At 43.1% G+C, this 13,165-nt stretch overlaps 1 protein-coding gene across 2 annotated transcripts in view; it reads right to left on the bottom strand.

The window, feature by feature from the left end:
* Nucleotides 1-13,165, bottom strand: part of Myom1 (myomesin 1) — a 111,941-nt gene that overhangs the window by 68,600 nt on the left and 30,176 nt on the right. For both annotated transcript variants that reach the window (XM_021217647.2, XM_021217648.2), the window contains exons 9-10: nt 12,078-12,242; nt 5,904-6,065 (exon numbers count right to left, since the gene is read on the bottom strand). In XM_021217647.2, the coding sequence (XP_021073306.1) occupies nt 5,904-6,065; nt 12,078-12,242 (327 nt within the window). The remainder of the gene's footprint in view (nt 1-5,903; nt 6,066-12,077; nt 12,243-13,165) is intronic.

Raw genomic sequence — 13,165 nt, 5'->3', positions numbered from 1 at the left:
AAAAACCCAAAACTTTTTTCAAAATGTTATCTTATTGTTTATATTTATTATAGAGGTAGTTCATGATCATGAGTTAGATGATAACCAAGAAGGTTAAAATCGCCTTTAAATCTGTAACTCAGAATAATGACTACTGACATATTGCATATTGGCCTAAGCTAAAAGATGAGAAAAATTTCGAGATGGGTCTTGCTATATAGCTCAGGCTGACCTTGAACTGGACATCATCCCGCCTTGGTCTTCTGAGTGCTAGGATTGTAGCTGTGTGCCAACACATCTAGCAAAAATGATAATGATTATTACTATTTGCAGCCCAGGCATGAACTTTTTCTATTTATTCATATATATTTATACCTCTTTATTAAAATATATGTATAGATAAAGACATTTTAATTTACAACTCTCATTGATGAAACAACTCTGGTTTTATGTAATATTTGTCTTCATCTTTGTCCATTTTGTCCTGGAACTGGAGAAGTTGGACTGTGTGCTTTAAATACACAGTTGTAAAACACCCTCACAGACTTTGAACCAATTCATAACCACAGCCTCGTACAGGAGGACCTGCTTCTGCATTCCCCTACCCTGGAAGAGTTGTTTTTATTATGTGTATTATATGTGTGTATGTACATGTGTATATGCGTAGGCATGTGTATGTGCATGCATGCATGTTGACCAGAGTTCAAGGAATGATGTCTTCCTCAGTTGTTCGTCACCTTGCTTTTTGAGACAGTCTCTCACTAAACCAGGAGTTTGTAGAGTCAGCTAAACTGCTGGGGTCCACCTGTCTCTGAAGCTAGAATTCCAGGGGTCCCCCTGCCTCTGCCCAACCCTACACCCTCCAGTGTGAGGTTATAGGTGTATGCTACTGTATCTTGCTTTTACAGGGGTCTGGGGGCTTAATGTGTATGTGGCAAGCACTGAGCTCTCTCTCCAGCCCCCACAAGGGAGTTGTAAATCATACTATCCTTTCAGTACAGCAGGTAAAAAGGGTCACCTGCCTGCAATTCAGAATGCTACAGTTGCTAATGACACTTTCCATGCACTCATTTGCCTGCCCCCCTCCTTCCCTTCCTCCTTCCCTCCCTCCCTCTCCCTGCTCCCAGTGTGTGTGTGTGTGTGTGTGTGTGTGTGTGTGTGTGTGTGTGTGTGTATAAGTGTGTAGCCCAGGCTGGCCTTGAACTCCTGATCCTCCTGCCTCTGCCTCCTTCAGCAAATCCTACCAGTATTCACCACCACATGTGTGAGGTCCCAGGTTCATTCCCCAGCATCTCCAGGCAGCCATAAATTCACTCCACCTCCCATCCCCCAGAGCTCCCAGGGACTAAACCACCAACCAAAGAGTACACACAGAGGGATTCGTGGCTCCAGCTGCACATGTAGCAGAGGATGGCCTTATCTGGCATCAATGGAGGGGGGGGGGGGTTGATCCTGTGAAGGCTGGATGCCCCAACATAAAGGAATGCTAGGACATTGGGGCGGGAGTGGGTGGGTGGGTGAGGGAGCACCCTCATAGAAACAGTGGGAGGGGGGATGGAATAGGGGGTTTGCAGAGGGGAAACCAGGAAAGGGGATAACATGTGAAGTGTAAATAAACAAAATAACCAATAAAAAATTTAAAAAAACGAAAAAGTCTCTCTGATGGCAACTTATAAGTGGTCCTTCTCTTTTTACTGTTTGTTTATAGTATTTTCATGATACAAATTAACTGTACCATAAAAGCCTGTCCCAATGTGCTCAGCTCTGAAATGTTTCTATCGAATAGTGTGCTTTACATACTGATAGTGCTGATGTGGAAGCTGCTTTGTAAACAGCAAAAACACCAGGACCCCAAAAAAGTGTGCCTTTGAGTAGCTTCACAGGCCACCACGGAACAAGTGTGAAGACACATATCACTTGAAATGCTTTGTAGTTCTGAAAAAAAGAAAATGAATATGAATCCTATGATCCAGCAACTCAACACAGGGGTATGTATTGAAAAGAGATGAAAAAACTGTCCCATAAATATGAATATTGATAGTGCCAGCACCCTTAACAGCACTGAACAGTAGGGACAATCTTGCTGCCTATCAACAGACAGCATGAGGCAATCTAGACGTTGAAGTACTAATCTAGCCAAAGAAAGGAACAGGTTGCCATATGTGTTATGACAGAAGTGAATTGCAAACACTGAGGGAGGGGAGGCAGACTCAGAAGGACACTGCTGTCCAAAGGTTTCCTGAAAGAAAGTGTGGATACGGAAAGGAAGCCCTGGCTGCAGACGCCTGAGTGGACATGGGGGTGGGTGGGGGGAGCTCCAGGGAACCTGGAGTGACAGAAATACTGACAAAGGAAGTCATGGGTGATGACCTGCTAACTCTGCTCATGTATTTAAAAAACACTCAGTGTACAGTTAATGTGGGGGGAACGTTATGTGTGTTTATACCTAAATAAAGATGTTTTTTTTAAAGACTCTAAAAATACATCCTTTCAAATGAATAAGTGAAAGGATGAAGCTGAATGATAGAGTGTTTGCTCCGCACTTACAGGTTCCTTAGCTTTACAATGCTGTGATAGTTACAGTTGTCGTCATCACAGTAATATAAAAAAAATAAGCTTTCTCTAGAAGTTGTTAAACTCATATACAATTGCTGAAATCGTCCCACTTTTTTCTTTCCAGTTATTTACACAATCCTTTCATATTAACATCTGATAAATTTTAGCATGTTTCCACTTTCTTAATGTGTAGATTATAAAAATTGATGTGTGAAACTGAACCACCGGCCCCTTCTCTGCGTCCGGCAGAGGCACAGTTCTAAGTGGGGCCTGAGAAATGCAGAGAACCTGGTCAGGCCAGAGTTCCCAGAACAAGGCCTTCAAGGGTTTTGTTTCTACTTCTGTTGCTGTTTGGAATAACTAGAGGTGGTCTCCAGACAGGGGGAGAAAGGAAAGGCTTTGCATGTTCTTTCAGAAGCTAGTCTCTTCTATCCAGGTGGTGTGGCTAACCTAATTTCCTGATGAGTCCCAGGGAGCTTGTCTCCATGGCAACCTTTATGAAGGTTGCCTCTTCCATTTCCTCAGCAATACCTGGCTTTGCCAAGGATGCTTCTGTGGAGGAGAGACATCCTGCCGCATTTCCCGAGTTACAGATGTTGACGTATCTTTTATCAGTTGCTAGTGATTGCTTGTCAATGTTCAGTTGGATATGACACAGCACGTTGAGTCCCCAGGACTCAGTCTTCCTCCTTCCTTTAGCTGTTATGACCTGTAAGTGTTGGCAGGGAATACTCGGCCATTGAGTGTTGTACGAGGAACATACAAGAGATTTGTTCACTAGACAGAAGTGATGTGAGCAGCCCCAGCGGCCGTGGTGCTGGTGAACTGAACTGGGTTCACCTGGTTACTTGGCAACCAGTTTACCCACTGAGCTATCTCTCAAACGCACTAAAAATAGTGACTTAAAAATATTGAAATTTAACTACAATATGAACTAACCAGTACCCCCCCCCCCAGAGCTCCCAGGGACTAAACCACCAACCAAAGAGTACACATAGAGGGACCCATGACTCCAGCTGCATATGTAGCAGAGGATGGCCTAGTCGGTCATCAATGGGAGGAGAGGCCCTTGGTCCTGTGAAGGATCTATGCCCCAGTATAGGGGAATGTCAGGGCCAGGAAGCAAGAGTGGGTGGGTTGGGGAGCAGGGGGAGGGGAGCAGGGATAGAGGGTTTTTGGAGGGGAGACCAGGAAAGGGGATAACATTTGAAATGTAAATAAAGAAAATATCTAATTAAAAAATTAAAAATTTGAAATTATTGAAAGTTTAAAATTATGAAATGTTATAAAAGGCATTTCAGAAGAACTCAATTATATTAATAAAAGGCTCTAATCATGGAGCTGTTGGTAGCCTTTGGTCTTATTTCAAAGGCATCTACAGTTCCATCTTGATCAAAATGCCTGTGAGTTAATTTTTCTATTTAGTACATGAGAGATACGAATTAATAAATCTGCAGAGGCCACAGCCAAACACTGGACGGAGCTCAGGGAGTATTGTGGAAGAGTTGAGAGAAAGATTGAGGGACCTGGAGGGGCTAGGACTCCACAGGAAGAGCAACAGAGTCTACAAACCTGGACCCCTAGGAGCTCTCGGAGACTGAGCCACCTACAGAGAACAGGCACAGCTGGACCTAGGCCCCCAGCACACACAGCAGATGCAGCCTGGCCTTCCTGTGGGTCCTGAACAACTGGAGCGTGGGTTATCCCTAAAGCCACTGCCTGTCTGAAATCTGTCCCCCTAACTGGGCTGCCTTGTCTGACCTCAGTGGGAGAGGATATACCTGGCCCTTCAGAGACTTGATGTGTCCAGGAGGGCCCACTCTCTCAGAGGAGAAGGGGAGGGGAGAATGTGGGGAAGGATTGTGTGAGCAGGGACTGGGATGAGGGGGGCAGTGATGGAGTTGTAAAGTGAATAAACAAACAAATAAATCAATACATGGAAAAATCAGTCAATCATTGGTATTGTTTACACTTAGAATTGTGTGTGTGTTCTCCATTCTTTCTGGATGAAAGAGTAGAAGCTTATAGACAACCTTTCTATACATCAGGGCTTGGACATTCAGGCTGAACATCCTGCAAGTACATCTCTTCCACGCCACTCAGTAGGCAATACTTCTTAATCATCCTCTCACAGCCGTACTGTCCTCTACCCATGACCAGGCACTTATAGGGACCTCCACAGAGACAGAGCCCCCAGAGTCAATCTAACCAAGCCTACACCCCGCCCTTTCGGGACAACGCCAATGAAGGTCACAGTCCAAGTCCTCCCTTTGGTCCTGACCTTTGGACTCGAGCCATCGACCCCTGGTGCTTTCCCACATGGCCTCCAGGAGCCTCCTGTTTCTGAGCCCTGTGAGCAGAATACACTATGTTTTTTTTGAGACTATCCATGTCTCCTCCATGGCTGTACCTGAGTGACTGTTACATGAAAGAACATAGAGCACAGCCTGAAGGTGCTAGGATCCCATGGAGAGCGACACGACACTGCACATATGGAGAGCAACAGGCCACTGTACATATGGAGAGTGACAGGCCACTGCATGCATGGAAAGCAACATGACACTGCATGTATAGAGAGCAACATACCACTGCACATATGGAGAACAATGTGGCACTGCACATACCAAGAGTGACATAACCCCGCACATATGGAGAGTGACATGCCACTGCACATATGGAGAGCAACATAACCCTGCACATATGGAGAGTGACATGATAATGCACATATGGAGAGTGACATGCCACTGCACATGTGGAGAGTGACATGCCACTGCACATATGGAGAGCAACATAACCCTGCACATATGGAGAGTGATATGCCACTGCACATATGGAAAGTGACATGCCACTGCACATACCCAGCTCATTTAAGACAATAGTGGAAAAAGAAAGCCTAAAACCAATTATTGTAGTCTGCCCTAAGAATTAAGTTCCCCCACCCATTTCTTTCTTTATCAACCCAAAGTCATGAAAAGGAGGAGTCTGGAATGAAATAATACATTTGCACTCTAAGATGCTTGTTAAAGATGAAGCCTCCAGAGAGGGCAGCCTTTCTGTTCATGGCAGCATCCATGAACTAAGACAGCTTTCCAGATCACAAGAATCTGGACGCTCCACTCTGCACTAGAGACAAATCCTACTGTTAGTGACAGGCAGGGGTTGCAAACCAATTCCCTTTGTCTTGGTGCCTCGGGTCATCTAACATTCCTGTCCTGGGTGATCTGGGAGGATTTTTACCTGACTCTTATCATTACCAAAACCTGTTCATGCTGACTGGTTTGGCCTCGGTGTTTTAAATGTGCGGCTGTGCGTGGTCTTGTGCGGTCGTGTGCGGTCGTGTGCAGTCGTGTGCTTTTCCCAGGTCCTACCTCGAACAAAGACGTAAGCACTGTACTGTTCGTAATACTCTCCCATTCGAACACGGATTGTGTAGAGACCTTCATCTTCTTTGTTGAGGTGGGAGAACGTAAGTGTCGCCCGGTCTCCACTCCAGTGCGGCTGCACCCATTTAGATGGAGAAACAGGTGCTCCTAGAAAAGTAAAAAGAGCAGCGGGTTCATTGATTTATCCCATCTCCACCCCTCCCTCTTTCCTGTCTTCACTGAAAGTTATGTAACTCTTAGACCTCCCTAGATCTTTAAGCCATTCTGATGTGTTCAATATCAGGGAGAATATTAAGCAGAAGCGAGGGGCTCCAGGACAGACATGTCATTTGTAACACCTGACAGAATTAAAATGTAAAGCTCTTTTTTTCAAAGAGCAGAGAAGTTCCAAGTGTTGAGTTTTGCCTCTGTGCCGGCTGATTTATGTCAACCTGACACAGGCTACGGTTCTCTGACAGGAGGGAGGCTCAATTGAGAAAATGTTTCCACAAGCTCTGGCTGTAAGACATTTTCTTAATTGGTGATTGATGTGAGAGAGCCCAGCTCATTGTGGGCGCTGCCACCCCAGGCAGGTGGTCCCGGGTTCTAGAAGAAAGCAGGCTAAGCAAGCCAGAACAAGCCATACGCATCCTCCTCCACGGCCTCTGCTTCAGTACAGGCCTCCAGGATCCTGCCCTGTTTGAGCAGCTGGCCTGATCTATCATCGGCCTCAATGATAGATGGTGATGTGAAAATATAAGCAAAATAAATCCCTCCTCCTATGGTGTTTCATCACAGCAAGGGTAACCCTAACTAAACCTCTTTTTATTTAAATATCTTGTTACTTATAACAGGGGTCATACAGACTACAAAAAAAAAGTGTTTTGGTTACCATAACTTATGTGTAACAGATAAATATAAATTTTAATATTCTAGAATTGGGAGTTGTTGAGGAAGAATTTTTCTAACAGACTCGGCTGTAGAAATTATTTTTTGTACTGTGTGAATTTAATTTTAAATGTAAATTTATATAATTGTATTTTAATGTTTATTCTGGTATGTCCCTTAACTTTTAGAAGTTACAATTCATATACAATCTAAAATACCTGCTTATACAATCTCATCACTGTGTTTTCTTTCAGCTATAAGGAAAAATTAATTCCTTTTGTTAATAATGGGCCTACTCAGAGTTTTATGTGAAAAGCATGTTCTTTCCACTAAATACTAAAATCCCTAAAGTTCATTTTTAAGACTCAGAGCCGCCAGGCATTGATGGCACACGCCTTTAATCCCAGCACTCAGGAGGCAAAGGCAGGTGGATTTCTGAGTTCGAGGCCAGCATGGTCTACAAAGTGAATTCCAGGACAGCCAGAGCTACACAGAGAAATCCTATCTCGAAAAAACCATTTAACAAAAAGTCATAAATCCTCAGAATGCCTATCTACTCATCAGCAATTCTTATTAAATCATATCAGAAAGTTGAGAACAAAAATGGGTCTAAGAAATCAATCATCAGCCAACAAGAGCTTGCTGACAGGAGCCTGATATAGCTGTCTCCTGAGAGGCTCTGCCAGTGCCTCACAAATACAGAGGTGAATGCCCACAGCCATCCATTGAACTGAGCACAGGGTCCCCAATGAAGGAGCTAGAGAAAGGAGCTGAAGGGGTTTGCAGCCCCATAGGAGGAACAACAAGATGAACTAACCACTAGCCCCAGAGCTCCCAGGGACTAAACCACCAACCAAAGAGTACACATGGAGGGACCCATGGCTCCAGATGCTTATGCAGCAGAGGATGGCCTTGTTGGACATCAATGAGAGGAGAGGCCCTTGGTCCTAAGAAGGCTCCATGCCCCAGTGTAAGGGAATGCCAAGACAGGAAGCAGGAGTGGGTGGGTGGTGAGAAGGGAGAGGGGGGATGAGATAGGGGTTTTTGGAGGGGAAACCAGGAAAGGGGATAACATTTGAAATGCAAATAAAGAAAATATCTAATAAAAAAAAAATCAGTCATCACCAGTCTAGCCTCAGCCAGTCACGTCAGCCAATGCTGCCATTGTTCTTGTTCCCTGACCATAAACAGTCCCTAGCTTAACTATTAAGTGTGTGCCTTTCTGAACTTCAAATTGTTTCCTAAGATTTTCTACGTCAGAGTCAGTAGTAAAAACATCTCTACCTAGCTTCACTAACAATTTTATTTTTCCAAATGTTTTCTAAGGGTGGTGGCCATTGCTGACAATCTACATCTCTAAGTTCTTCTCTAGGGTGGTGGTTGAATCATCAATCTGCTCCAGCAGCAATGCCTGAAAGCGATTAAGCATTATGATTATGAATGCCAGAGATACCGCCCAGTGAGGGACTGGAAACCCCTTAGAGTTTTCATATAACTCTTAGATGAAGAGCGATGTGAGGGCAGCAGGCAGAGCAGAGCTCCTTAACAGCAGGAAGGCACGTGGTCTTTGGGGCCATCCTACACCAAGGGTCACTCCTGTGGTTGTGTCAACAGGTGGACGGAATTCCATGAGTCCTAAAGTAATTTGTCGTTCCTCCTGCATGGCCCTCGGCAAGTGGGCAAGCTTCCTCCTACTGTGGGTCCCCATACTGCTTCCCTAAAGAATCTGTCCTGACCTCTGGGGTCAGAGTCACCACTTCGATGCTGCCACCGCCACTGCTGCTGCTGCTGCTGCTGCTGGGACCACTGTCTTGCTAATTCCAATCTGGGCAAGGTCATGGTCCAAACCACCATGTTGGAAACCTAGGGGCCCCAGACTGTCCCAGGTTTTCCTATGTACAGCTGACAGCCAGGCCCTAAGCTTAGTAGGCACATTGGCCACACGGCATCACTAGCTTGAGCCTGTATTTTCTGGTTGACCAGTTGGCTTGTCTTCTCTGCTATGTTCATGTTCTCTAGTCCCATGGGATTTCCCATATAAAATGTAAGTTCATAGATAAAATGAGGGCTGGAGAGATGGCTCAGTGATTAAGAACACTAGCTGCCTTGCCTGAGGACCTGAATTCCATTCCCAGCACCCACCTGGTGGCTCACAACTATTTCTAACTCCAGTCCCTGGAGAAACTTAATGGCCTCCTCTGTCAGGGCATGCAGTGTATGCACAGACATACATCCAGGCAAAACATCCATACACATAATTAAATTCTTTAAAAAGGATAAAATGATATGAATGTCAAGCCAGCGGCTACATAGCATTAAACCCAGCTCAGCTGGCCTTCCAGGGCAGTCCTGTGTGCTGGCATTGTTTACAGCCTCCAAGAGTCAGTCGGACAAAAACAAAACGAACAAACATTATAACTTTTTATCTCTTTTGTATCCATTTTTGTACTAGCTTACATATTTCATATGAAGAATATATTTATTATAAACTTTTAAAATATAAACACACTATCACATTAAAGTAAGATTACTGTCTGAATTGCTTCTAAAATTTTACTCTGCTGATTAATAATATTAGTACTTAATTATTTCATGAGATTATGTTTTTAAGGTTTTATACATATAACTGATATCTATAAGTAAAAATACCTTATCTAATAACCTAGCTTATAAAGTTTTTATAAGCTAGCTGTATATATGTGTGTTTTATGTATATGTGTGTGTGTGTACACATATACCATATATACATGCATATATGTAACACACACAATGGTTGTGCTGTTTAATCTCTGAGACAGGGTTTCTCTGTATAGCCCTGGCTGTCCTGGAACTCACTCTGTAGACCAGGCTGGCCTCGAACTCACAGAGATTTGTCAGACTCTGCCTCCCCAGTGCTGGGATTAAAAGTGTGTGCCACCATACCTAGCTAAAATATAATTTTGAAAGTAAGATTTCCTTGTCACCAAGAAATATGTGTAACAAATTACCAAAAAAAAAAAAAAAAAACCCTGTATAAGCTAGGGTTAAAATGTAAGTTCATAGATAAAATGAGGGGCTGGAGAGATGGCTCAATGACGCATATATACAAATATACTTTATTTTGAAATGTATGTTAAAAACTTAGTACAGCACTGTGTTATCTTTAGTTTACAGGTTCTGTTGGCCCNAAAATATCTAATAAAAAAAAAATCAGTCATCACCAGTCTAGCCTCAGCCAGTCACGTCAGCCAATGCTGCCATTGTTCTTGTTCCCTGACCATAAACAGTCCCTAGCTTAACTATTAAGTGTGTGCCTTTCTGAACTTCAAATTGTTTCCTAAGATTTTCTACGTCAGAGTCAGTAGTAAAAACATCTCTACCTAGCTTCACTAACAATTTTATTTTTCCAAATGTTTTCTAAGGGTGGTGGCCATTGCTGACAATCTACATCTCTAAGTTCTTCTCTAGGGTGGTGGTTGAATCATCAATCTGCTCCAGCAGCAATGCCTGAAAGCGATTAAGCATTATGATTATGAATGCCAGAGATACCGCCCAGTGAGGGACTGGAAACCCCTTAGAGTTTTCATATAACTCTTAGATGAAGAGCGATGTGAGGGCAGCAGGCAGAGCAGAGCTCCTTAACAGCAGGAAGGCACGTGGTCTTTGGGGCCATCCTACACCAAGGGTCACTCCTGTGGTTGTGTCAACAGGTGGACGGAATTCCATGAGTCCTAAAGTAATTTGTCGTTCCTCCTGCATGGCCCTCGGCAAGTGGGCAAGCTTCCTCCTACTGTGGGTCCCCATACTGCTTCCCTAAAGAATCTGTCCTGACCTCTGGGGTCAGAGTCACCACTTCGATGCTGCCACCGCCACTGCTGCTGCTGCTGCTGCTGCTGGGACCACTGTCTTGCTAATTCCAATCTGGGCAAGGTCATGGTCCAAACCACCATGTTGGAAACCTAGGGGCCCCAGACTGTCCCAGGTTTTCCTATGTACAGCTGACAGCCAGGCCCTAAGCTTAGTAGGCACATTGGCCACACGGCATCACTAGCTTGAGCCTGTATTTTCTGGTTGACCAGTTGGCTTGTCTTCTCTGCTATGTTCATGTTCTCTAGTCCCATGGGATTTCCCATATAAAATGTAAGTTCATAGATAAAATGAGGGCTGGAGAGATGGCTCAGTGATTAAGAACACTAGCTGCCTTGCCTGAGGACCTGAATTCCATTCCCAGCACCCACCTGGTGGCTCACAACTATTTCTAACTCCAGTCCCTGGAGAAACTTAATGGCCTCCTCTGTCAGGGCATGCAGTGTATGCACAGACATACATCCAGGCAAAACATCCATACACATAATTAAATTCTTTAAAAAGGATAAAATGATATGAATGTCAAGCCAGCGGCTACATAGCATTAAACCCAGCTCAGCTGGCCTTCCAGGGCAGTCCTGTGTGCTGGCATTGTTTACAGCCTCCAAGAGTCAGTCGGACAAAAACAAAACGAACAAACATTATAACTTTTTATCTCTTTTGTATCCATTTTTGTACTAGCTTACATATTTCATATGAAGAATATATTTATTATAAACTTTTAAAATATAAACACACTATCACATTAAAGTAAGATTACTGTCTGAATTGCTTCTAAAATTTTACTCTGCTGATTAATAATATTAGTACTTAATTATTTCATGAGATTATGTTTTTAAGGTTTTATACATATAACTGATATCTATAAGTAAAAATACCTTATCTAATAACCTAGCTTATAAAGTTTTTATAAGCTAGCTGTATATATGTGTGTTTTATGTATATGTGTGTGTGTGTACACATATACCATATATACATGCATATATGTAACACACACAATGGTTGTGCTGTTTAATCTCTGAGACAGGGTTTCTCTGTATAGCCCTGGCTGTCCTGGAACTCACTCTGTAGACCAGGCTGGCCTCGAACTCACAGAGATTTGTCAGACTCTGCCTCCCCAGTGCTGGGATTAAAAGTGTGTGCCACCATACCTAGCTAAAATATAATTTTGAAAGTAAGATTTCCTTGTCACCAAGAAATATGTGTAACAAATTACCAAAAAAAAAAAAAAAAAACCCTGTATAAGCTAGGGTTAAAATGTAAGTTCATAGATAAAATGAGGGGCTGGAGAGATGGCTCAATGACGCATATATACAAATATACTTTATTTTGAAATGTATGTTAAAAACTTAGTACAGCACTGTGTTATCTTTAGTTTACAGGTTCTGTTGGCCCGAGAAACAGATCTGCAACTGGGCTCACATGCAGAGCTCACCAAAGACTCACCATTTCTATACCACTGGACCTCGGGCTGAAAGTGCTTTATCTCAGGAGTGATGACTACGCGACAGCCCAGACTCATGGTCTCTCCTTCTCTCCCAAAAGACACATCAAACTTGTCATCGAAGTGGATCTCAAACTTGGACGCATAACCGTAAGGGGTCACAGCAACTGAGTACAACAGAAATAAATACCAGTAAAGTGTATTCGCTTTCTCATTGAAGAGATACAGTATTATAATAAACTTAGGCAGAAAGCAACTGAGATAAAAAAAAAAAAAAGACCAAATTATTTATGTGGACAAAAATCAAGTTCCATATAGGAAGTACATAGAACATATGCCTAGCTCATTTGCATAAAATTCCTAACTCATTTATCATATAAGATAAATGTCTATATTTATTATTATAAGGAACAAAATTTAAAGGGTCACATTTAATTCTCGAATATAAATTAAAACCACATTTAACCTAGACTTTTTTACCTATAGATTAGGAGCTTTTTAATCTTAGATTTTGAGGTGAATTCTACTGCTTAAGTAAAGGTGCTTTGTCCCCAGGTTGTTAGCGCCGACGTGTCACTGAATCCCAAGGCAGTCTCTGACGGTGAAGCTCAATTCCAGATACAGAGAAGTTAGAGACTGCGCGCACTTGCACTTGGCTTTGGATCCTTAGGACTGATAGAGAACTTTCTTATAACTCTCCTCTCACCCCCAAGTCAGCTCGGGAGCCAACCCAGCCCCTGAAGCCTGTGCGGGATAGGATCCAGTCAAATCTCTCAGATTTCCTTGGAATATTAGCACATAGAAATTAGGTAGATGGCAGATGTTCTTCAAAGAGAAGCTATGTCCCCGTTGACTAGTGGTTGCCTGGTAACACAAGTTGGAGGCAGTACAATGTATTAGTGGAACATCAAAGTTCTGGAAATTTCTGTGGGTGAGTGTGGGCAGTCATTTATCCATACTCTGAGTCCCACACAAAAGTTTCTCTGTGGAGAACATCATGGTACTTAGCTGAAAGGATTATTGTGAGCTTAACTGAATTGATAGCTATTAAATACGTAGAATACATGACAAGATTGAACTTAATGAAGGA

This window comes from Mus pahari, chromosome 18 (assembly GCF_900095145.1).
Source record: "Mus pahari chromosome 18, PAHARI_EIJ_v1.1, whole genome shotgun sequence".
Lineage (NCBI taxonomy): Eukaryota > Metazoa > Chordata > Mammalia > Rodentia > Muridae > Mus > Mus pahari.
The sequence above is the reverse complement of the archived record's forward strand: the minus strand, read 5'-3'. Positions and strand labels throughout refer to the sequence as shown.